Source organism: Lucilia cuprina, chromosome 4, assembly GCF_022045245.1.
Source record: "Lucilia cuprina isolate Lc7/37 chromosome 4, ASM2204524v1, whole genome shotgun sequence".
Lineage (NCBI taxonomy): Eukaryota > Metazoa > Arthropoda > Insecta > Diptera > Calliphoridae > Lucilia > Lucilia cuprina.
The window spans coordinates 81997792-82024594 of record NC_060952.1 but is presented as its reverse complement, the minus strand read 5'-3'; the positions used below and the strand labels follow the sequence as shown (position 1 = coordinate 82024594).

At 33.3% G+C, this 26803-nt stretch overlaps 1 protein-coding gene across 2 annotated transcripts in view; it reads left to right on the top strand.

Moving 5' to 3' along the window:
* LOC111678474 (dynein beta chain, ciliary) overlaps positions 1 to 18859 on the top strand; it is a 21412-nt gene extending 2553 nt beyond the window's left edge. Inside the window, exons 7-28 of one of the 2 annotated variants that reach the window (XM_046949822.1) lie at positions 199 to 650; positions 712 to 2282; positions 2477 to 2749; positions 4453 to 4482; positions 4676 to 6664; positions 6729 to 7441; positions 7511 to 7863; positions 7935 to 8758; positions 8828 to 9346; positions 9415 to 10764; positions 10827 to 10996; positions 11195 to 11498; positions 11569 to 11762; positions 11820 to 12189; positions 12304 to 12444; positions 12507 to 12677; positions 12745 to 13061; positions 13118 to 13532; positions 13610 to 14611; positions 14701 to 14849; positions 17620 to 17752; positions 18580 to 18859. In XM_046949822.1, the coding sequence (XP_046805778.1) occupies positions 199 to 650; positions 712 to 2282; positions 2477 to 2749; positions 4453 to 4482; positions 4676 to 6664; positions 6729 to 7441; positions 7511 to 7863; positions 7935 to 8758; positions 8828 to 9346; positions 9415 to 10764; positions 10827 to 10996; positions 11195 to 11498; positions 11569 to 11762; positions 11820 to 12189; positions 12304 to 12444; positions 12507 to 12677; positions 12745 to 13061; positions 13118 to 13532; positions 13610 to 14611; positions 14701 to 14849; positions 17620 to 17752; positions 18580 to 18741 (11602 nt within the window). In that variant the 3' untranslated portion in view covers positions 18742 to 18859. The remainder of the gene's footprint in view (positions 1 to 198; positions 651 to 711; positions 2283 to 2476; positions 2750 to 4452; positions 4483 to 4675; positions 6665 to 6728; positions 7442 to 7510; positions 7864 to 7934; positions 8759 to 8827; positions 9347 to 9414; positions 10765 to 10826; positions 10997 to 11194; positions 11499 to 11568; positions 11763 to 11819; positions 12190 to 12303; positions 12445 to 12506; positions 12678 to 12744; positions 13062 to 13117; positions 13533 to 13609; positions 14612 to 14700; positions 14850 to 17619; positions 17753 to 18579) is intronic. The other variant, XM_023439844.2, reaches the window with a different exon arrangement.
* The last annotated feature ends 7944 nt before the right edge of the window (positions 18860 to 26803 follow it).

Here is a 26803-nt window from a genome sequence, read left to right as displayed (position 1 = left end):
ATAGATAGATAGATAGATAGATAGATAGATAGATAGATAGATAGATAGATAGATAGATAGATAGATAGATAGATAGATAGATAGATAGATAGATAGAGTTAGTTAGTTCGTTTGTTCGTTGTTCTGTTTGTCTTTCATTATGGGTAAAGGTAATGCGCTCTCTACATCCTACTCTAACGGTTCCATTTCTTATTCCAGCATTGTTAAATCCGAAAAGTCAATTGATATCATCAAACGCTATGAACGTTTATTGCTTAAAATCGGCGCCAGTCGTTCGTATGTCTTTGGCGAATGGTCCGAAAAGTTGGATGAACAAATTGATACAAATTTGAAAAAGTCACTAATCACTCGCGATCCCACCACAAATCTATTAATACTCAACTTTAGTTCTGAATTATTTTGTATTTTGCGTGAAGTTCATTATCTAAAACAAATGGAAGTTGAGGATATACCTCAAGTAGCATTGGATTTTGCGGAAAATAGTGATATCTTCCGTACGTATACATTAAATTTGGAGAAAACTATTGATTGGTATAATGCAATACAAGAGAATAGTTCACCGGTAGAGTTGAAATTAATTGAATCGGAAATAAAGTTGATCGATGATTTGGTAGAGGTGGGCATTAATGAATTGGTTTGGAATTCAGAAGGTGAGTTTTGATATATAGCAAAATTTATGAAATTCTTATTCAAATAATTCCTAACTTTTAGACATTATGACATATTTACAAAAACTTCGGCAACCTGTGGCTGCTTTACAAAATCGTATGAATCATACCCAAGGAAATTTAAGGCAAATACACAATATTATGTCGGTGTGGATTAAACATCCATTATTCGAGCGTAAAGATGGTAAAAAAGATGCTGTACTTTGTATAGATGAGAGGCCCGATCGTACGGCTAAGAGATATGCCGAAATTATAGCAGCATCAGATGAAATACATCAACTTCTGCATGACAATATCAAGCAATTCGATATGGAAGATAAACAGGATGATGAAATGTGGCTGAATTATGTGGACTTCGTTGACAACATAGTCTATGAACATTTGCTGAAAACAGTGGGTGTTAGTGTGGGTTATATAGTGGAGAATATGGATCCGGAAAATAATTATGCTCCCTTATTTGAGGCTCGCTTAGAGTTGAGAGAACCCAATATGGTATTTGTACCCTCACTGAACCCAGAAGATTCGATGGGTTTTAACAATATGTTGGTGGAATTGGTAAGAGACATCTTGAAAATGGCCAGTTTGATTAAGCGTTTGAAGAAGAACGAAAAACGCAGCTATGGTGATATGGTTAAGGAGAATCAGGATATCATAGATATGAGAAGAGAAATATTAAATGGGGTCGATTTGGTAATGGAAGAAGCCGCCATGTTTTGTAGACAATTCGAAAGATATTCCTACTTGTGGTTGGATGATCGTCATGAGTGTATGGAATATTTTTTGGAATATGGAAGAATGTTGGATGTGGATGAAATTGAATTGATACAAATGAATGATTCTAGTGCTCCTAAGCCGTGTCCACCCACAATAGAAGCTTTTCGCGAACAGATTGATAATTATGAAAGTCTGTTCAATGAGATAGAGGATATTTCACCATTCCAGGTATTTAGTTCATGGTTCCAGGTGGATGTAAGGCCCTTTAGACAGGCTCTTTTAAATACTGTCTGCAAGTGGGGCAATATGTTTAAGACCCATTTAGTAACTACGGTTACTTCCAGTTTAATGGATTTAAGCAATTTTATACGTAAAGCCGATGAAGGTTTGCTACAAACTGTCAAGGAGGGTGACTATGAGGGTTTAGTTAATATAATGGCATATCTAATGCATGTTAAGGAACGGGCTCTCAAAACCGATGAAATGTTTGAACCCATGCAAGAAACTATACAATTATTGAAATACTATGATATGGATATACCCGAAGAAGTCAATGTTTTACTACAAGAATTACCCGAACAATGGGCGAATACTAAGAAAATTGCCTCTACCGTTAAGCAACAAGTATCTCCTCTACAAGCTACCGAAGTGGTAAGCATACGCAATAAGGTGGCTGCTTTTGAGATTTATGTACAACAATTCCGTGATATCTTCAAACATTATAACTTTTTCCGTTACGATTGTAAAGACCCTTATCTATTGGCCGATCGCATTAATGACGATATGTATCGACTGGAATGTGAAATGGCTGAAATACAAGAATCGGGTAGCCTTTTTGAGGTTAATATACCCGAATTTAAATTACTTAAACAATGTCGCAAAGAATTAAGGATGTTAAAGGTAAGTTAAGGGTAAGAAATTGTAACTTATTTTTTTGAAAATGGTAATAATTTTTTGAAAATATATATATTTCTAATGCTATCCTTTGATTTTTGAATTTTGAAAAGGATCTAGTTTTCCTTAAAGGAGACATTTTACTAAAGCTCTTAAACTAACAAATTTATTATACATTTTTAACCTTTCCTTAACTTTAGCAATTGTGGGACTATGTTTTCATAGTTCAAACCTGCATTGAGGATTGGAAAACAACGCCCTGGCGTAAAGTTGATGTAGAAAATATGGATATAGAGTGTAAAAAATTTGCCAAAGACATACGTCTTTTGGATAAAGAAATGCGCACTTGGGATACTTTTATTAATTTAGAATCGACGGTTAAAAATATGTTGACCTCTTTACGGGCTGTGGGTGAACTACAAAATCCCGCCATTAGGGAAAGACACTGGAATCAACTTATGAATTCCACAAAGGTTATTTTTTATCTATTAAGTTTAAGATTTCTTTTGTTTCTATTGTGTAAATATTTATCTTGTGTAAATATTAAATTTGTTATAATTTTTATTTGTTTATGCTTAAGAATTATGTTTAAGTTAAACAAACATGGTGTTTAGAAATTATAAATATTTTTTTTAAATTAATGTTTCATTGATTTCAGAACTGAAGTTTAATTTTATTGAAATTAAAATTAAATTTTGAAAAAGGATAACTCAGTTCTCAGAGTACTAATAGCAGAAGCATAGCAAATCACAATAGAATTTCTCGCAAGCGGAGCTAATACTACTAACTAACTAACTAACAAATTATCTAACTAAGTAACTGACAAACTCACTACTAACTAAGTAACTGACAAACTCACTACTAACTAAGTAACTGACAAACTCACTACTAACTAACTAACTAACTAACTAACTAACTAACTAACTAACTAACTAACTAACTAACTAACTAACTAACTAACTAACTAATTAACTAACTAACTAACTAACTAACTATCTATCTATCTATCTATCTATCTATCTATCTATCTATCTATCTATCTATCTATCTATCTATCTATCTATCTATCTATCTATCTAACTAACTAACTAACTAACTAACTAACTAACTCACTACCTAACTAACACTCCCACGATTTCTGACTTTAGTATTGACATGGATGTCAAAGTTTTTCGTCCACATTCTGAGTGTTTCAACCCTAATAGTTTCCAGACATGCAAATTTTTATATTTATTTTATGGGAGGGTACCACGACCCCTATTGCCAGTGTTTGCGAAAGATCAAGCAGCGCTGAATTCCATCTGTGTTTTGAGATATTGTGTCATGAAACTGAACTGAACCTGAATATTGTATGCTATCTAGAAGTACACCTGACTATTAATGATCAACCTGACAACGTTCTAATCGACTCAAAATGACTTCCGATAATGACTAAAGATAAAGCAGCGCTGAATCCCAATCACACCTCAGATTTTCTCCATAACATCTGCGCTTTGAAACATTATGTCCTGAAACTGAACAACTGAACTGGACAACTGTATTTGTAAAATATTATATACTAGCTTTATGAACTACCTGGCTATGTTTTAATCGACTCAAAATGACTTTCTGATTCGACTTTACGATGTCTGTCACCCCTCAACTTCCACGGATAATATCTCAGCAAATGCAACATATTTCAAAACAATTCAAACACAATGCATAGAAATTAAATTGAAAAAGCTCAAATCTCAAATCCTAGATGTAATGAAGAAATTCTTAAGACAGATTCGGATTCAGGGGGACTCAGTTCATTATATAAATGTAATGAATGATTGGCCCATTTTGCAAAGGATGTCGATCTATGTAAAATTTTGTTACGATACTTCCAGTAGCTCATAACATGCCGATTTCATTTAAAAATTATACGTTTCTTAATAACTATGTAATGTAAGAGGAATACTGGGGCCACTTTTCCCAGTCTGTTAGAGATCTATAGATTAAATTTCTGTTTTTTACATTTTTTATTTCAATCGTAATAAAAACATCATGTTTGTCACACAAAAAATCCTTAAACGTTCAAATCAAACGATTTAAAGGGTTATCCGAATGTATAGTCACAAGATTTTTATTTAGCTTCTTTTCTTTTAATGTATATAATTTTTTGTACAGCTTTTGTAAATACATATCTTTACAGAGTTTATCAGCTTTACCCAAGGAAATAACTGTAAGTTTCAAATAATATATTATTGTAAATAAATATACCAAAAATCATATCGTAAATGTCCTCACACGAACCTTTACTAATGCACTAAATGCATGATGAACTTTATCTCTGTGTCTTATCAATAACAATTATATCTCAATAATGCAAAATTTTACTTTTCCTCATCTTACCGCCGCCCCACCCCAAAATATAGGTTAAATTTATAATGGATCACGAAACAACATTAGCCGAACTACTTGGCCTGAATCTGCACGAATGTGAAGAAGAGGTTAAGAATATTGTAGACAAGGCCGTCAAGGAAATGTCTATGGAGAAGATATTGCGAGATTTGAATACAACATGGTCTGCGATGGAATTTGATCATGAACTCCATCCACGCACCGGATGTAATCTCCTCAGAGCCTCGGAAGAACTCATAGAGACTCTCGAAGATAATCAAGTTTGTCTACAGAATCTAATAACATCCAAGTACATCGCCCATTTCCTCGAAGAGGTATCAGCATGGCAGAATAAGCTAATGATAGCCGATCAGGTGATAACCGTTTGGTTCGAGGTGCAACGCACTTGGACCCATCTCGAGAGTATCTTCATGAGTTCGGAAGATATTCGTAAACAACTACCAGTCGACTCGGATCGTTTCGATCGCATCGATACGGAATTTCGTATACTAATGAGTGAGATGTCGCAGTCGAATAATGTGGTGGCATCTACAAATCGAGCCGGGTTGATTGAACGTTTGGAAACCTTACAGAAGGAGCTTACACTATGCGAAAAGGCTTTGGCAGAGTATTTGGAAACGAAACGTTTGGCTTTTCCTCGTTTTTACTTTGTATCCTCCGCCGATCTATTGGATATTCTAAGCAATGGCATACAACCGGATATGGTGACAAAACATTTAACGAAGCTATTTGATTCTATAGCACGCTTGAAATTCAATCAAGGTGAAAATAATGAAATCGCAACGGCTTCGGGTATGTATGCCAAGGATGGCGAATATGTGGAATTTAATGAGGTGACCAATATGCGTGGTCCCGTCGAAGTGTGGCTCAATCGTATACAGGCCGCCATGAGAGCCTCTTTACGCTTCTATGTTTCCGAAGCCGTGGTGGCCTATGAGGAAAAGCAACGTGAGCAATGGTTATTCGACTATCCTGCCCAAGTATCACTCTGTGGTTCGCAAATTTGGTGGTCTACAGAAGTGAATATAGCCTTTAGCCGCCTGGAAGAGGGTTACGATAATGCCATCAAGGATTACTACAAGAAACAGATCTCGCAATTGAGTTTGCTGATCACTCTTTTGTTGGGGGAACTAACTAAGGGCGATCGCCAAAAGATTATGACCATTTGCACTATTGATGTACATTCACGTGACGTGGTGGCCAAGATGATTCAGGCCAAATTAGATTCCGGTTCGGCCTTTATGTGGCAATCCCAGTTGCGCCATCGTTTCGACGATGTGGAGAAAGACTGTTTTGCCAACATATGTGATGCAGAGTTTCGTTATAATCATGAGTATTTGGGTAATACACCACGTTTGGTTATCACTCCCCTAACCGATCGCTGTTACATCACTTTGACCCAGAGTTTACATTTGGTAATGGGTGGTGGTCCAGCCGGCCCAGCGGGTACTGGTAAAACAGAAACTACCAAAGATTTGGGTAGAGCTATTGGTATTATGGTTTATGTTTTCAACTGTTCGGAACAAATGGATTATCAATCGTGTGGCAATATCTACAAAGGTTTAGCCCAGACCGGAGCTTGGGGTTGTTTCGACGAATTCAATCGCATTACAGTGGAGGTTTTATCGGTGGTAGCGGTCCAGGTGAAATCTGTACAAGATGCTATACGTGATAAGAAGAATACCTTTAATTTTATGGGTGAAATGATTACTTGTGTACCCACTGTGGGTATATTCATTACCATGAATCCCGGTTATGCCGGACGTACTGAATTGCCAGAGAATTTAAAGGCATTATTTAGACCATGTGCTATGGTGGTGCCAGATTTTGAATTGATTTGCGAAATTATGTTGGTAGCTGAGGGATTTCAAGATGCTCGTGTTCTGGCGCGCAAGTTTATAACTTTATATACTTTATGCAAGGAGCTGTTGTCCAAACAGGATCATTACGATTGGGGTTTAAGAGCTATTAAATCGGTTTTAGTTGTTGCCGGTTCTTTGAAGGTAAGTAGAGATTTTGTTTGCAGAAAAAGGGTAAATTTTCGAATATATTCCACTTTCTTTTCAGCGAGGTGATCCTGGTCGCCCCGAGGAGGAAGTGCTAATGAGAGCATTGAGAGATTTCAATATACCCAAAATTGTCACCGATGATATGCCGGTATTTATGGGCTTAATAAGTGATCTCTTTCCCGCTCTCGATGTGCCACGTAAAAGAGATCAAGATTTCGAAAGGACTGTAAAACAAGCCGCTTCCGATTTACTCTTACAAACAGAAGATACTTTTATACTAAAGGTAGTGCAACTAGAGGAATTATTAGAAGTAAGACATTCCGTTTTTATTGTTGGTAATGCTGGCACTGGGAAGACACAAGTATGGAAAACCCTATTGCGCACCTACCAGAATATCAAACGGAAACCCATATTCAATGATTTAAATCCGAAAGCAGTTACTAATGATGAATTATTTGGCATAATAAATCCCGCTACACGAGAGTGGAAAGATGGTTTGTTCTCGGTAATAATGAGAGATCAAGCAAACATAACGGGTGATCAACCCAAGTGGATTGTGCTCGATGGTGATATAGATCCCATGTGGATTGAAAGTTTAAATACCGTTATGGATGATAACAAAGTCTTGACTTTGGCCAGTAATGAGCGCATTGCGTTGACGCCTTCGATGCGTTTGCTTTTTGAGATTTCCAATTTGAGAACAGCCACACCGGCTACGGTATCAAGAGCGGGTATTTTGTATATAAATCCACAGGATTTAGGTTGGAATCCGTAAGTTTTTTTTTTTGAGTTTGAGAAATTAGCGCAACGTATTTTTTCAATTTGTCTTTGTTCTATTAGTTATGTGACCAGTTGGGTGGAAACACGTAAAATACCCTCCGAAAAGTCCAATTTAGTTATGTTATTTGATAAATATATACCAGCTTCATTGGAAACTATCAGAGTTCGTTTTAAGAAGATTACACCCATTGCCGAAATGGCTCACATACAAATGTTATGTCATCTGTTGGAGTGCTTTTTGACCCCGGCCAACACACCAGCCGACTGTCCCAAAGAGTGGCATGAACTTTATTTCGTTTTTGCCTGCATTTGGGCATTCGGTTCGGCTATGTTCCAGGATCAAACCATTGACTATCGTGTGGAGTTTAGCAAATGGTGGGTTAATGAATTCAAAACGGTTAAATTTCCCCAGGGTAAGGACTTTTAAATGTTTATCTTTTCAATTATCGTAAACTAATCCATGTTGAGTTTTGGGTTTCTTTAGGTGGCACGGTTTTCGATTACTTTCTGGATTGTGAAACCAAACAGTTTGTACCGTGGACCGATAAAATACCCAAATTTGAATTGGATGGTGATTTACCTTTGCAGGCCATATTGGTTCATACTTCTGAATCGATAAGAATAAGATTCTTTTTGGACTTACTTATGGACAAAAAACATCCGGTTATGTTGGTGGGTACTGCTGGCTGTGGCAAAACAGTGCTGGTTAATGAAAAACTTCAATCGCTTTCGGAAAACTATGCTGTCACCACCATACCCTTTAATTACTATACAACTTCGGAAATGTTGCAGAAAATCTTAGAGAAACCTTTGGAGAAAAAAGCTGGTCGTAATTATGGACCACCTGGTAATAAAACTCTTATCTATTTCATCGATGATATGAATATGCCCGAGGTTGACTGTTATGGTACGGTCCAACCTCATACTCTAATGCGTCAACATTTGGATTATGGTCATTGGTATGATCGAAACAAGTTAACTTTGAAAGATATACACAATTGTCAATATGTCGCCTGTATGAACCCTACTGCTGGCAGTTTCACCATTAATCCACGTTTACAACGTCATTTTTGTGTTTTGGCAGTAAGTTTTCCCGGTGCTGAGTCCATAACTACCATGTACTATTCGATATTGTCACAACATTTTACCAATGCCGAACAAAAGTTTAATCCCATAGTAACAAGAATGTCTGGCAACATAGTGGCGGCTACCTTGGCTTTACACAACAAATCATCGCAGATATTTTTACCCACAGCTATTAAATCGCATTATATATTCAATTTACGCGATATAAGCAATGTTTTCCAGGTGTGAATCTAATATTAAAAGAACTATTTACAAAATAAATTAACTTAAACCAAAATCCCCTTACAACAGGGTCTTCTTTTCAGCTCAACCGATTGTTTGCCCACCGCTACGGATCTAATACGTCTGTGGCAGCATGAAACCCAACGTGTCTATGCCGATAAACTGATCGATGAGAAGGATATTGATAGTTTTACGAAAATGCAACATGACATTGTGAAGAAATCCTTTGAAGAAATTGACGAATCGGTGATATTTGATAAACCGAATATATATTGTCATTTCGCCGGAGGAATTGGTGAACCCAAGTACATGCCCATCAAGGGTTGGACTGAGCTTCACAAACTCCTCACGGAGGCAATGTCTTCATATAATGATCTTGTTGCCGCCATGAATTTAGTACTTTTTGAGGATGCCATGATGCATGTGTGTCGTATCAATCGTATATTGGAATCACCGCGTGGCAGTGCTTTACTGGTGGGTGTGGGAGGCAGCGGTAAACAATCTTTGGCTCGTTTGGCAGCGTTTATTTCAAGTTTGGAAGTGGTGCAGATTCAATTGAAAAAGGGTTATGGCATAAATGATTTAAAGGTTGGTTTTGCGAATAACTCCGTTTTAAAACTTGGGGTTTTTTTATTCTCAAATTCCATCAATTTCAGAATGAATTTTCAGGTTTATATTTGAAGGCAGGCCTAAAGAATGTGGGCATTATGTTTCTCATGACAGATGCTCAAATTCCCAACGAAGATTTTCTAGTCCTTATCAACGATATGCTGTCCACTGGCGAGATTCCAGATCTATTCCCCGACGACGAAATTGAAAATATTATAGCCGGTGTTCGTAATGAGGTTAAAGGTGCTGGTCTGGTGGATTCTCGTGAAAATTGCTGGAAATTCTTTATAGATCGTGTACGCAAACAGTTGAAAATAGTTCTGTGTTTCTCGCCCGTTGGTTCAACATTACGTGTTCGGTCGAGGAAATTTCCTGCCATCATCAATGCCACCTCGATTAATTGGTTTCATGAGTGGCCTCAGGAGGCTCTTATATCAGTGGCCATGAATTTCCTTTCGCAAAATCAAGTTTTACCCGCAAATCATCAGGATTCGGTGGCTAAGTTTATGGCTTATGTTCACACCTCGGTGAATACCATGTCCAAGGTATATTTGCAAAATGAACGGCGTTATAATTACACGACGCCCAAAAGTTATTTGGAGCAAATTAGCTTGTATCTCAAGCTTCTCAATGATAAGCATAAGGATTTACAAAGTAAAATTATACGTTTGGAAAATGGTTTAGAGAAATTGCGTTCCACTGCGGTGCAAGTGGCCGATCTTAAGGTTAAATTGGCGGTTCAGGAAATAGAGCTTAAAGAGAAAAATGATGCAGCCGATGCTTTAATTGAGATAGTGGGCATAGAAACTGAGAAGGTACAAACCGAGAAGGGTTTTGCCGATGAGGAGGAAATGAAGGTGGCCTTTATAGCCGATGAGGTGTCGAAAAAGCAAAAAGATTGTGAAGAAGATTTGTTAAAAGCTGAACCGGCTTTGGTGGCCGCCCAAGAAGCTTTGAATACCCTAAACAAAGCCAATCTAACAGAATTGAAATCATTTGGTTCGCCTCCAGGCGCTGTAACCAATGTCACCGCAGCTGTTATGGTTTTACTAGCACCGGGTGGTAAATTACCCAAAGATCGTTCTTGGAAGGCTGCCAAAATTTCCATGGCTAAAGTGGATACATTTTTGGATGCTTTGATTAATTATGATAAAGAAAATATTCATCCGGAAATTATTAAAGCTATACATCCCTATCTAAAAGATCCTGAGTTTGAACCGGAATTTGTTAGATCGAAATCGGGTGCTGCTGCCGGCCTATGTGCTTGGGTTATAAATATTATTAAGTTTTATGAGGTCTTTTGCGATGTGGAGCCCAAGAGGAAAGCTTTAGCAGCAGCAAATGCTGAACTGGCAGCTGCTCAAGAAAAATTGGCCGGTATTAAGCGGAAAGTTACGGTGAGTTATTGAGGGGTTGTGTTTGGAACTATTTTTGATTGTTTGATCTTTTGTTTTTCTAGAGTTTGGAAGAACAACTGGCCAAGTTAACAGCCGATTTTGAACAGGCCACCGCTGATAAATTACGCTGTCAACAAGAGGCCGATGCTACTCAAGCTACCATAGCTTTGGCTAATCGTTTAGTGGGTGGTCTGGCTAGTGAAAATGTACGCTGGGCTGAAGCTGTTAATAGGTAAGTAGTGTGGTTTAAGGTTTCTCTTAAAGATCCCATTTTACCGCGCTTTTGTGGCTGGTATTTGTAATCAAAAGTCAAGGATCTTAAAAGGGAATTTCGGAATTAAAAAAGTGATCCTGTAGTGTAACTCTTTTAAATATTAAAATAGCCTTAAGTTATTTACAACCGATAATTGATCTTAACTTTAACTTCCAGCTTTGTTAAACAGGGCATAACCCTGCCGGGTGACATATTGTTAATCACAGCTTTCATCTCTTATGTCGGCTGTTTCACCAAACAATTTCGTATAGATTTAATACAAAAAATGTGGACCCCATTCTTAAAGAATATAGATCCACCCATACCTACTACAGAGAATCTAGATCCCTTATCACTGCTAACAGATGACACCACCATAGCTATATGGACCAATGAGGGTCTACCATCGGATCGTATGTCTATAGAAAATGCTACTATACTATCGAATTCGGATCGATGGCCCTTAATGATAGATCCACAGGTAAAGAAAACTTAATGTTAATTTTATGAACGATTTTTTTTTTTTTTTGAGTCAAAATTTTCACTTTCAGTTACAAGGAGTTAAATGGATCAAACAGAAATATGGCGAGCAGTTAATAGTCATACGCATGGGTCAACGTAGTTATTTGGAGGAAATCGAAAAAGCCATTACCAAGGGTAATACGGTGTTAATAGAAAATATCGATGAACAATTGGATCCCGTGTTGGATTCTCTCTTAGGACGCAATTTAATTAAAAAGGGAAAGTGAGTGATATTTTTCTTAAAGTAGAGATAAAAATTTATCAGTTTTTTTGAATTTAGGGCCATTAAAATCGGTGACAAAGAAGTTGAATACAATTCCAGTTTTCGCCTGATTTTACACACTAAATTAGCAAATCCTCACTATAAACCAGAAATGCAAGCACAAACCACTTTAATTAACTTCACTGTTACACGCGATGGTCTAGAAGATCAACTTTTAGCCGAAGTAGTCAAGGCCGAAAGACCCGATTTAGAGGAATTAAAAGCAGAACTAACTAAACAACAAAATGATTTTAAAATAATGCTTAAACAATTGGAAGATGATTTACTGTCTCGTTTGTCCTCGGCTGGGGAGAATATTTTGGGTGATACGGCTTTAGTGGAGAATTTGGAGACTACGAAAAGTACGGCCTCAGAAATTGAAGAGAAGGTAAGGGACTTATTCCTCAATGAAATATTTAAAAAAAAATCTGTTGAATACAATGGTTTTGGAGTTTTGAATTGAGGTTATGTTAAACAATTTATAATTTCCCGATTTTTTTAGGTGGCTGAGGCAAAAATAACTTCCAAAGAAATTGATAAAGCTCGAGAATATTATCGTCCGGCGGCTGCCAGAGCTAGTTTATTGTATTTTATTTTGAATGAGCTTAACACCATCAATCCGATCTATCAGTTTTCGTTAAAGGTTAGAGACACCTATTAAAACAGTTCAAAATTTTCCTAATAACTTCTTATCTATATATTTAGGCTTTTAGTGTGGTGTTCCAAAAGGCCATTGCTAAGGCTGATCCTGGTGAAACTTTAAATCAACGAGTTTTAAATTTAATTGATTGCATTACCTATTCGGTATTCCAATATACCTCTAGAGGTCTGTTTGAATGTGATAAATTAATATTTGCTTCACAAATGACTTTCCAGGTTAGGTTCTGTGAAATATTCCCTTAATAATCCTAAGAATATTCAAAAGTTTCTTTATTTTATTTAGATTCTTCTTATGAATGAAGAAATAACTTCTGCGGAACTAGATTTCTTACTCCGCTTCCCGATTAAACCGCATGTCACTAGTCCAGTTGATTTTCTATCCAATCAATCGTGGGGCGGAATATGCAGTCTAGCTTCTAAAGATGAATTTAGAAATTTAGATCGTGACATTGAAACTTCTTCGAAACGTTGGAAAAAACTAGTCGAATCTGAACTGCCGGAAAAGGAGAAATTTCCTCAGGAATGGAAGAATAAAACTGCTCTGCAGAGATTATGCATGATAAGGGCTTTGAGACCGGATCGCATGACCTATGCTTTGGCGTAAGTTTTTAGAAGAAAAACTTTCATAAACCACTTTTAAACCATTCCCTTCACAGAGACTTTATAGAGGAAAAGCTTGGCTCTAAATATGTAGAAAATCGTGCCATGGAATTTGCCAAGTCTTTCGAGGAAGCTTCGCCCTCTACCCCCATTTTCTTTATTTTATCACCCGGCGTAAATCCTCTTAAAGATGTTGAAGCTTTAGGCAAACTTCTGGGTTATTCGCAGGATTTGGATAATTTTCACAATGTTTCATTGGGTCAGGGTCAAGAGGCTATAGCTGAAGCAGCCATGGATACGGCTGCGAAAAATGGTCATTGGGTTGTTTTGCAAAATATACATTTGGTAAGAAAATGGCTGCCGGTATTGGAAAAGAAATTGGAATATTATGCTGAAGGTTCACATCCAGACTATAGAATGTTTTTGAGTGCTGAACCGGCTTCTACGCCCTCGGCCCATATAATACCACAGGTGCATAGATTTATAGACATACATTCATAAATAGCATCGTACGATTCTAATACTTTTCGTTTATTCATTTATAACAGGGCATTTTGGAATCTTCCATTAAAATCACCAATGAACCACCCACTGGCATGTTGGCCAATCTCCACAAGGCTTTGGACAATTTCACCCAAGAGACTCTGGAAATGTCGGGAAAAGAAGCCGAATTCAAGGCAATACTCTTTTCTCTTTGCTATTTTCATGCTGTTGTTGCGGAACGTCGTAAATTTGGGCCTCAGGGTTGGAATAAGGTCTATCCCTTTAATGTGGGAGATCTAAATATAAGTGTGTCGGTACTTTACAACTATTTGGAGGCCAATGCTAAAGTGCCATGGGAAGATTTACGTTATTTATTTGGTGAAATTATGTATGGTGGTCATATTACCGACGATTGGGATCGTAAACTTTGCATAACCTATTTAGAGGAATATATGCAACCGGATCTAGTTGATGGAGAGTTGTTTTTGGCACCTTCCTTTCCAGCTCCTCCTAATACCGATTACATGGGTTATCATGCCTATATCGATGAGAATATGCCAGCTGAGTCCCCTTATCTGTATGGTTTGCATCCAAATGCTGAAATTGGTTTTTTGACAACACGTGCCGAAAATATATTCCGTACGGTATTTGAAATGCAACCGAGAGATGCTGGCGCTGGTGGGGGAGCCACTGTGACGCGTGAGGATAAAGTTAAGCAAATTGTGGATGAGATTATAGAAAAACTACCGGAGGAATTCAATATGATAGAAATTATGAACAAAGTAGAGGAAAGAACTCCCTATGTTATAGTAGCCTTCCAAGAATGTGAACGCATGAATTATTTAACCAGTGAAATGAAGAGAAGCCTTAAAGAATTGGATTTGGGCCTGAAAGGAGAACTTACCATTACCTCTGACATGGAGGTCTTAGAAAATGCTTTATTCTTAGACCAAGTACCACCTGTATGGACTCAAAGAGCTTATCCTTCTCTCTTGGGTTTAAATAATTGGTTTATTGATTTGTGTCTACGTTTGCGTGAATTGGAAACTTGGTCCACTGATTTTGTGGTAAGTGAAAGTTATTTTTTATTTCTTCTTTTCCTTAAAAAAGTCAATGTTATATTTCCTCATTCCCCACACAACAACAACAACAATAGTTGCCCTCTTGTGTTTGGTTGGCTGGCTTCTTCAATCCTCAATCATTATTAACGGCAATTATGCAAAGTACTGCACGTCGCAATGAGCTGCCATTGGACAAAATGTGTTTACAGTGTGATGTGACAAAAAAGCAAAAAGAAGATTTTACGTGAGTATTAAACAGTTGTGTAAAATAATTAAATGTTGAGAATAGTTTAAGATTAAACGAAATTAATTAAGATTAAAAGTTTAGTTTTAAGAGCAAAAAGTTGATAGAAAAATTGGTACGATGGTACCGTTTTGATACTATTTGATGTGCAAAAGTACCGTGATACTCCCGATACTTTCAGGACCACAATCTCAATATCCGATTATCGTTTAACTGGTAGTAAATCTTTTTGTATGGGAACTTTCAAAACATGATTTCGAAAAAATTAGATTTAGAAAAAAGGTTTCTTTAAAATTTAAAATAATTTTTCAAAATTTTTTTTGGCACTTATTCTCAAAAATGCATCAAATAAAAGTTGTATAACTTTAGTAGCTGTTCCTCTTCAATATTATCGCACAAAATGTTCAAATAGTTGAAACCCTGAGACTAAGTTAAACGCTTCTATAAGATTAATCAGCGCTGAGTTCGAATATTACTTCATATTTTCTCCATCACATCTGGAATCTGAGATATTATGTCTAGAGTTTTGAGAAAACGCAATTTTTGTCTCTTTTCGAGATTGAGAGAGAATCCCATAAGACCTCTTGGAATAATGAAACAGTGGGTAGAACCACGAAAATCCTATGGGGTGACCCTGATGAGAGCAAGACGAAAAATCTCCTCAAAATGAACAAGTCTTAAGTTAGTATGATAGTACTATTCTGAGTGGACACACAAGATTACGAGCACATTAATGCAAAATTAGACGTGCGGATTCAGAAGTATGTTGAGCACGTGGAGTGAGCACTTTCTTTGCCACAGCCAGGCATTCATCGAAGTTAGATCATAGTATCTTGGAAGTGATTTTATTCCGGAAATATTATTCCTGACTAACACTGATTGAAAGATTGTTAGGAATTACGTTCAGGAAACTGAGTTTCTGAACACTGAAAAATAATTCATAAAGTTCCTTTTTTAATGATGAGGAGTGCTCAGCAGACTCGATTGTGGCCTAGGTGTATTTCTTCAGATATGATGTAGTACACATCCTACTATCAACCTAACCTAAGTACTTTGAGATCTAAAAAAGTACTCTCTGAAATATTTTTTGATACTAAAAAAAAAATCATTTTTTTATTTTATTTTCTTTTATTTATTTCAAAATATTTATTACAATCACAAGCCAAAAAGGTAGCAACCGTATCTATCTATCTATCTATCTATCTATCTATCTATCTATCTATCTATCTATCTATCTATCTATCTATCTATCTATCTATCTATCTATCTATCTATCTATCTATCTATCTATCTATCTATCTATCTATCTATCTATCTATCTATCTATCTATCTATCTATCTATCTATCTATCTATCTATCTATCTATCAGTCTATCTTTCAATCATTTTACATTACTGCCAAAAGAAATCAATACAACTCAAATAAATAAATATGATCAATTTCCCAGTCAATGTCTTAGTTTTCAGTTTCAATTCAGTTTTTTCTTATTTTCGTTCAAACAGTTAGTTTGATTATTATTCAATTGACACTTTTTCTGACCTTTATTTTGCAAAAAAAAAAATTATTCGTTATTTTTTCTCGTGTATATATACTATAGTATATATGTACATACATATCTACTACTATAGTAATATAGTTTTTTGATTTAACGTTTATCAATAAAAGAACAGATGCGAATGAACGAACATATCTTTGTCATGGGTCAGTAAAGTGTTTAATAATTGTCACATTTTCAAGTAAATTCTTAATACTATAGTATTTGTACGATGTATTAAGTTTAATAAAATTTATTTTAAGCAATTAGTCCATTGTCTTACATATATATAGATTAGTCCGAAGACTTGTCAAAAGACAACTAAATAATCTTGACAATATGTTGAATAATTGGCTAGTTAAGTAATAAACTAAAACTAATCCATGGGCAAGTCCTTAGTCTAATTAATACACAAGTTCAAAAAGTAGGTTTTTAGGTTTATAGACAAAAGATCAAAAGATTATAAAATCATTAAAATTAGTTCATTTGACCAAAACAACTCTAGGAAATCCCACTTTTTTAACCAAAATCCATAAACAAATAAAAACAAAAGTAAACGAAAACAAATCTAAGAATTAAATAATCCATTTGAAATAATAAAATAATAATCAATTGTGGTTTTTAATTATAAAATAAATAAACAAAAATTAAAAAAAAAACAAAACAAAAACAAGTAATTAAAATAAAATTTATGCAAATAAAACGGTTTGAATTAAAAAGGTAAATGACGATTAACATGCCCAGCTATCTGAGGCGACGGCGGCGACAATTTGACGTTATCGAGAGTAGGGAAGCGTCATCAAAAGTTTAGCTTAATGGCACCATAAATTATATATAAATCGTGTTTATTGTGTTTTTCATATGAACTGTGTACTTTACCGGCAAACAGGGCTGAACTAAACTGACTAATGACTACTACATTGTCGGCTGCTGCAATAACTGGGGCTATATCCCAATATTCATTTACTAGACAGCTTTATATAACGACAATAATAATTTAGTAGATTTTATTTCAAAACTAATAATTGAGTTGTATTCATAACTAATTAACCAACCGTTTTGTTTTATTTTTTTATTGTTGTGATTTTTAGCTATTTATAGACACGAATTTAATTGAATTTAATTTGTAAATTATATGTGATTTTTTTTTTGTTTTTGTTCAATTCGATTGCTTTTTAAGTTTTTGCGATTTTTTTTTTTTTGTCTACTGTATAATTTGTCTGTTTGTCTTATAGATCAGCGCCAAGAGAAGGCGCCTACGTTCATGGCATATTTATGGAAGGCGCCAGATGGGATATACAGCAAGGTATAATTATGGAGTCGCGTCTTAAAGAACTTTATCCCCCAATGCCGGTCATTAATATACGAGTGAGTATATTTATACATATATGTAAATAGAAATTCTACAGAATTTCTAATAAATTCGAAATACAATTAAAGCAAAAAAAAAGTAACTATACAAACCAGAGATGGAAAATACTTTTTTATAACTCTGTTAATAAAATAGTCTAATAACAAGTTAATATTAAACACTAGTCCATAAACCAAAACAGATAGCCTTGTCTTTAGATCAATAAATAGAAAAGTTAAAAGATAACATATACTAGACCATAGAATAGACTATAGACTAGACTATAGACAAGACTATAGACTAGACTATAGACTAGACTATAGACTAGACTATAGACTAGACTATAGACTAGACTATAGACTAGACTATAGACTAGACTATAGACTAGACTATAGAGTAGACTATATACTAGACTATAGACTAGACTATAAACAAGACTAATGACTAGACTATAGACTACACTATATACAAGACCATAAATTATCGATTAAACTATAGACTAGATTATAGACTACATTAACTACTAGACTATAGACCACACTATAGACTAGTCTAATTTCATCTTCCCTTCCCTGATGCTATCATTCGCAAATAAATCAAATAAATACATAGAAATAAATAAATAATTTAATGCATGTTTTGCTAGATATATGAGTGTTTTTTGTTTCTTGTTAACACATCAAAAACTAAACAATTTGAAATTCAAGTTGAAATTATGCAAAAAATTTAAATTAATGAAAACTAACATTGCCAATTTGGCGCCATTTTTTGAAAAGTGAACTAACACACACACTAATGAAATGAATGCACTAACTCCGATACATTTCACTGTTTATTTTTGCAGGCTATTACCCAGGATAAACAGGATTTGCGCAATATGTATGAGTGTCCCGTCTATAAGACACGCACTCGTGGTCCCACTTACGTTTGGACTTTTAACTTGAAAACTAAGGATAAACCCGGCAAATGGACATTGGCTGGAGTGGCTTTATTGTTACAAACATAAATTGAAATTTTTTTAGCACTCGCTTTGTTTTTTTAAATTTTTACACAATTTTAGAAATGTTATCTTCTTGGCACATTTGTTAAATAAATTTTTGGCCCTAGGCCCATTAAATCACTAAAGCAAATTAATATGGTTTTAACTAAAGATAAATTTGTAAATGGAACTCACCTCATTCGAGCAAGATCATTTGTTAATGCGATCTTTTAATTTTTCGTCTCTCACGAATATCAGAGTATAATGGGAAAGTTTTTTAGACATTGATCTGTAAAAAAGATTAAAATATAAGTTCTTTAAGTTTAATAATTTTCAAAGATTAAATAAGAGTTATTTTTCAAATACAAATACTTTCGAAATTTTTACAAGAAAGATTTAAATTTAAAAATGTTTAATATTATTTCACTATATATAAATTCATATTTCTATTCTATATATTCTTGTTTTGTCTAAAGACACTTGATCTTTGTTATCACAAACTATGCGAACTTATGATGAAATATTCGATTTCGTCATAAAGAACTAAGGAATTAGAACTACATCACTCATTTTATTATAAAAGGTAGTAAATCAAAATGTCTTTTAATTTAAGCTAGTCATTTGGGTAGCTAGGGTTACCTTAAGCGATTGGTTCGGTACTGTTGGGGTAAAATATCAATTACGTCTTTTATAATACTCATTTTATATAACCAATAGAAACTTTGAAGGTTTCTAACAAAAATAAGTAGTACTTTATAGGTTTTAGTGTACAAAACAAATATCCGCTAGACTTTATAGTCCAGGCACTAGCCTATAGACTTATTATGTATTAGCCCATACATTAGAATATACCCTAGCATATACCCTAGACTATAGACTGAGCCCTTAACTAGACAATAGACTAGATCAACAATGGATATGACTAAAGATTATTCTATAGACTAAACTATAGATTAGACTACAGACTAGACTATGGAATAGACAGAAAACTACACTGTAGAGAAGACTATAGACTAGACTATAGACTAGACTATAGACTAGACTATAGACTGGACTATAGACTAGACTATAGACTAGACTATAGACTAGACTATAGACTAGACTATAGACTAGACTATAGACTAGACTATAGACTAGACTATAGACTAGACTATAGACTAAACTATAGACAAGACTATAGACTACCCAATTTCAAAAAGTACTAAACAATTACTAAGGTACCAAATTTTCCATGGCTGGTTTTGATTTAGAGCTCTTTTCTCTCTTTTCTCTTTGAGTCCTTTAAGAAAAAAGAGAAACATTAACTATGTGTAAAAGTTAACCCCTTTTCATGATCCGCTTCTGAACATCACGTACAACATTTTGTGATATTTACACACTTTAGCTGATTAACCAAAAAAAAAAGAAAAAGAAAAAAGCATTTATGTAAACTGTTAGCTACCAGTATAATACAAATATGTTTTGGATAGGGTATTTATTATTGATGGTAGTAATCAGTTTATATACTATTTTAGTTTTCCAAAAATATTCATTAAATGTGTGTTGTGTGTGTTTATTTTTAAACAGCACGTGTGCAAATAAAGATAAGAATTTGAAACAAATTTTTAACATGCTATTTATCCGTAGAGAACAGATTTAGAACACAATGAGATAATCCTTTAAAAATAACAAGAAAATAAGAAATAAATAAATTATTATTATTAGCAGAGATAAAGCAGTAATGAGAATGATGATGATGATGATGATCAATGATCATCATGCAATGAGACTTGTAGTCGTCAATGTGTAAATAGGAGTAAAAATGATAAGAAATAACATGCATATTTTTTTTTGTTTAATTTTACAATAATTAGAAATAGAAATTTGTTTAATATAGTCAAGAGTATTAAATAATAAATTTAAATAATATTTATTTAAACAAATACATTTTGTTTTAAATAATTTTTAAGTGCTGATGACGTTATAATGAACCAATCACAATTCAATGGTTATCAACAATAACAACAAAAATTGTAGAGGCAAGATCAAAGGAAAACCACGATCCCAAAAATGAGAGAAAAATTGTTGATTGTTAAATTTCTTCTTGTTGTTGTTTTTGGTTGTACTGATAAGGACAGCAGCTAGAGATCAGAGCATATGAAGCGTTTATGAAAGTAGTATTTGTATGAATTATTATTATTATCGCTTTGAGAACTAAATATTAAGATTTCCTTGAAATGAATATCGCCTTGGATTAAGTGAAACTGAATTAGTAATCTTTGAAACGAGCAAGAATTAACAACAAGTATTAAACTAGACGAATGGTTAAAAAAAGAGAAAAAATTATAAATTTTATAAAAATATAAATTAAAATAAAAGAAAAAATTTTATAAAATTTTAAAGAAATTTAAACAAAAAAAGCAACACATTACAGAGTACAGTTTTGTGAAAGACAAAATCAATTTCAAAAAAAAAGCAAAATAAAATATCTTTAAAATACACAACTTATAAAACTAACAAATACATTAGCAATAACAACAACAATAACAACTTTATAAAAAATTCTATAAAACTAACAAACTTTGCACAAATCTCTGTGATTCTTCTTTAAACATCTAACAAGCTAAAAGCTATAAATCAATACTTTGCAACAATTCCCATAACTACAACAACAACAAGAAGGAACCGAAATACAAAAAAAAAACAAAATCCAACAAATATCAAATATCCCACAATTTGCACACACACAGAAACACAAAGCGCGATCGTTTGAAATTTTGCAAAAAAAAAACGTTACTTAAAAACAAAATTTTTAAAAATTCAACTAAAAAAGGGATCGATCGCACTCAGCAACAAAAACGATCATATAAATAAACAATAACAACAACAAAAAAACCCAAACAAACATTTTTACCGGTTGTGTTAAAAGAAATTCTTTGAATTTAAACAAAATCCTGTTCTTTTTTTTTTTTTGTATCTAATAAAACTACATGTTGAGGATCAGCAACTAAAAAAAATTTTTTTTTTCGCCTTTTTGTTTTTGAAACTGTTTATGTGTGTGTAAAACGTTTCGCCTACTCCTCAAACACAGCACACAGACAGACAGACATACAAACAACATCTCTCGAATACTGTGGTTAAGATCAATTGAACTTTCTATGCGAATTTTATACAAAAAAAAAAAAAAAATAATAATTTTTTCTTAAGCACAACCATTGCTGTCGTCGTCATCATCATCATCAACATCAACAACATCATCAGCATTTAAGCAGTTAGCCTGTGTGAACGATTGAATTTTTTGTATCGATCAGTTTGCAATTTGCTGTGATCGTGTCTTGTGTATTCTTTAGTAACGCTCTCAAAACCCTTTAAAACTATAAATTTAATATTTATAAAAAAAAAACAAAGAAACTAAAACGTGTGTCTCTTTTAAATTAAGTTCAAATAGTTAATAAAACAAAAGTATTAATTTAAAATAATTTATATAAAAGAAAATTAATAATTTTATATAAAAAAATAAAATTTAATAAATCATCTTTGGATTACTTAAAAATTTGGGATTTATCATCTTCTATTTGGATTAATTTGCTGTACAGATTAAGGATTATCAATATCATCATCATCATGAAACTGCTCGCATTATTCTTAGCAAGTAAGTAAAAACTATATATTTAACATGATCTGTATTTAACAAGATCTTTATACAAAAAAACAAATGAAAATTCATCAGTTTAATATAACAACTTAAAATACGTTTAAAATAAACTTAAAAATTTTATTATATTCTGAAATTTTATCAAGAAGATAAAGGACTAGTACAAACTTTTTATATAGAAGATCACTCTTCACGATCTCTTTTTTTTTTAATATGGATTCTATCACAAACAATGATATTAATAAGAATTTTAAAAAGTCCCATCAAAGGGGAATAAAAGTACACTAACTCTAGAAACTATGATTGACTGATCTGCATGAAGGCTATATAAAGTTTAGGAGCGTTCCTCTTGATCCTTTTTTTACCCTTAATAAAATTAATAAAAGTTTGATTTTATTCAGATATTCTATCAAGACTTAAACTATATACAAAAAAGATCAGTACAAACTTTTTATATATAAGATCACTCGTTACGATCTCTCCTTTTGATTTGAATTTTATCACAAACAATGATATTAATAAGAATTTTTCAAAGTCCCATCAGAGGGGAATAAACTACAATAACTCTAGGACCTACGATTCACTGATCTGCATGAAGGCTATATAAAGTTTAGGAGCGTTCATTTAGCTCCTTTTTTTATCGTAAATAACATTAATTAAAAATTTATTGTTCTATCAAGCCTTAAACTATATACATAAAAGATCAGTACAAAATGTATATAAGATCAATTCTCTCGATCTCTTTTAAGGGGCTTCTTTTATTTTGACCCTCTACTGCCTTCAATACTACAGAGACCGAAAATATAAAAATATTTGTAAATTTATGAATAACAAACTACTTTCGTAGCCCTCGAGAGACAGACGGATGGACATAACGAAATCATCTTAAGATCCTCAAAGGATCAACAAACTATAAAAAAAAAGATTTTTGATTCGTAACAAAAATATTAAACTGAATAAAACAAATGGTTGCTAGCTCCCTATTGACAAATTGTATTGACAAATTTGTTTAGAATCTGTGAAAAATTGTGAATTCCTTACAAAAAAAGTTTCCTTGATAGCCGTCACCCGATCAAGGGCGCAGGGGTTTTAACTGAGGGGTATTTCGATAACCGGCTTTGTTAATTGAACTCTTTTAATATCATGGTCTTTGCGTATACTTTTGAAATTGTCATAACGTCAATGGACACTACGATCCAATAAAGTGTGTCTTATCGAAAATATACATTAAGACACTCCACCGACTTAGCATTCTTAATATTGATCATATTTTCAAGCTAACAGATAGGAATTTCAGAAAGAACTTTCTCAACGCTTTAATAACAGATTCAAGATATAGTAAAAAGTTTAGATTTTTAAGATTTTTTAAACACGATATCTTAAAAACCAAATCTGATCCAAAAAAAAGTGTAAGTTTTTCAGTTTTTGAACACGATAGCTCAAGAACATAATCTGATCTAGAGATTTTGTTGAATTTCGTTATGCTTTAGTTTCTGATTTAAAAATTAGTCGCTGTTTAAAGAATGACTATAAGATATAAGGACTATAAGGGTGAAACGATCCCCATAGAGGAATTAAATATATATTTAAATCAGATTATTGGGACATACATATATATTCTATATATTCGACCATGCCGAATCTTAAATACCCTCCACCAGCTACTCTGATAATATTAAAAGTTTTTTTTCTAAAGAGAACGCGTAGAGGACCTTGTATGGGAGCCATGACCAAATATGGATCGATGAAAAAATGTTTACTTTTGTATGAATTCTATTGACATAAAACGTGAGAATGCTAAATTTTATAAAGATATCGACCTTCTAAGCTTTCGCTAATTTTCAACCAGTCTCAAGATCTCATGAAGAGACACTAGTGTGCTTAATTTCATGGACTTATAGTTCTTGTGAAAATTTCATTAGAAGATATAAAAAATTTTCTCACTTTTTTTAAATTTTGAATCACAACTCTTCCCGATGTGAACCGATTTCATTCATTACCAAACAGATTTTTCACCAAACAACTTAGAAAAATGAATAACATTTTGGCTGAATTTAGTTAAATTCTATTGCTTCAGACATTCAAATGGACAGAGCTAAATCGACTCAGAATTTGATAAGGAACCAGACTATATATACATTTTGTTGGGTCTCAGATGAATATTTCTTGCTGTTACACACGAAATGACAAAGTTATTTCCACCACTGATGGTATGAGGGCATGGCCGACCAAATGATACCCTACACCAGTCAGTATGTTATAAATTACAAAAAAAGAGATTTTCTAAAGGAGGTCTCATATTTACTAAAAGAGGTCTCATAGGGAAGTAGGGGTAAATATGGGCCTATCCTTTAAATATTGATAACAACATTTACGTCTACTTCAAAGTTTTTTAAGTAGAATTTAATCTTGTTATAAGTGTTTATAGGTGAATTTTGACTTTCAAGTCGTTTTCTGAAAGTGGAGTTTGTATGAAGGCTAGAGTCAAATTAGGGCCGATCATAACAAAATTAGGGCAATCTCGTTTTAACTTCTATAAAACTAAGTTTTGGCGATTTTTGTTAACATAATAGAACATTTAACATAATTATGAGCTCAAAAACGCTATTTGGGGGGTGGGGGTGTTGGTGTACGGTTGTATGAGCCGAAATAATGGCCCGATTTGAACAGCATCCATTATTGGGCTAGAGTATTTGTGCACAAGGTTTACCAGGATACACAGACGGACATACAGACAGACAAAGCTAAATCGAAACAGAAAGTGATTCTGAACCGATTGGTATACTTGGTAAGGTGTGTGTAGGACCAAGATTTTTGAGCACAAAAGCATAATACTCTTCCCAATATAACGGTATAGGGTATAAGTATTCGAAAGATCTGTCATACATCATATACATACTGTCTATAAGAAAAACTAAAAGTTTATATATTTTCTCGGAATTTAGTATTTGTATATCTCTCTCAGGGAATTGAAATTTTTTATGTTAAACACATGTCTGAAAGTACGGACAAACACATGGTGGCATATAATTTCAAAAATCGTCAGACAATTCCTTGAAAGTTCTTTGACATCAAAACTAATGCGTGCAAAAAATTAAAGTTCAATGGCCGGCCTTAATCTAAATATAAAAAATATTCAAAACTATTTTTCAATTATAAACTATGTACAATAAAAACCACCAACAAGAAAACTCAAATAAACAATAAATGAAAACGTTATTACTGTTAAAAAAAAAAAAAAACTTTATAAAAGATGTATTATCAAATAATTATAATTAAAGAAATGAATAAATTAAGAAAATAAAATACGCATGAATATAGAAAATAAATTGAAAATGATAATAAACATTAATTCTCAAGTACATTTGAAACAACAAAAAAAATTATATATATAATCTTAAAAAAAAAAACAGAAATGGGTCCATCTATATTCACATCAGCGAAATAGAAAGAATGTTTTTTTCTTTAATAATTTTTTTGCGTTTAAACAAATAGATTAAATGAAGTCATTTATTCATAGAGTTCATTTTTATGATTATTACGCGATGATTTTAATTTAAAAGAAAAAAATAGAAAAAAAAAACTATAGAATCAAGTCATTAATAAAACATGCCACAAGATGAAGCGATGAGTAGCAGCTAGTGAATAATAATAAATAAATTTACGCCCCTCATAAATTCTTACTAGAACGAATAAATACATTTAATATATTCATATAATGTTTTTTCTTTTTTTTTTTAAATACTATTTAGCAGAATTCTATAATAGATGGTAAACAAAACAGCAGACCACACCAGACCAACTGGCGACGTTTTATTACGATGCGATCGAAAAAATACTTTCGTACTGTTTACTGTTCGCTATGTATGATGTATGATTGTATCCGAGTGTTAATTATTTTAATCTACTACTAACACAAACGCATTGAATATCAATAATCTGACTAGACTTATGTGGTTGGAAGTAGTAGTATTTGTTTAAAATTTTATAACTTGTCATAAGTTAACCCTTCAATGAAAACCATATGTGTAGAATTTATAAAGAATTGCTGGGTGGTCAGAATATAAGTTTAGATTTTAATCATTAGTTCTTTTTCACGCTTATAGAACTATTTAATAGTCTATAGGCCAGTAGATAGTTCTTAATATAATAGAAAAAACAATTCACAGACTGATCTATATACCAGATAATTGATGATAGTTCAGTTCTAGTCTATTTTTTAGTTCAGTTCTAGCTTAGTTCTAGTTCAGTTCTAGTTCATTTCTATTTCAGTTATAGTTCAGTTCTAGTTCAGTTCTAGTTCAGTTCTACTTCAGTTCTAGTTCAGTTCTAGTTCAGTTCTAGTTAAGTTCTAGTTCAGTTCTAGTTCAGTTCTACTTCAGTTCTAGTTCAGTTCTAGTTCAGTTCTAGTTAAGTTCTAGTTCAGTTCTAGTTCAGTTCTAGTTCAGTTCTAGT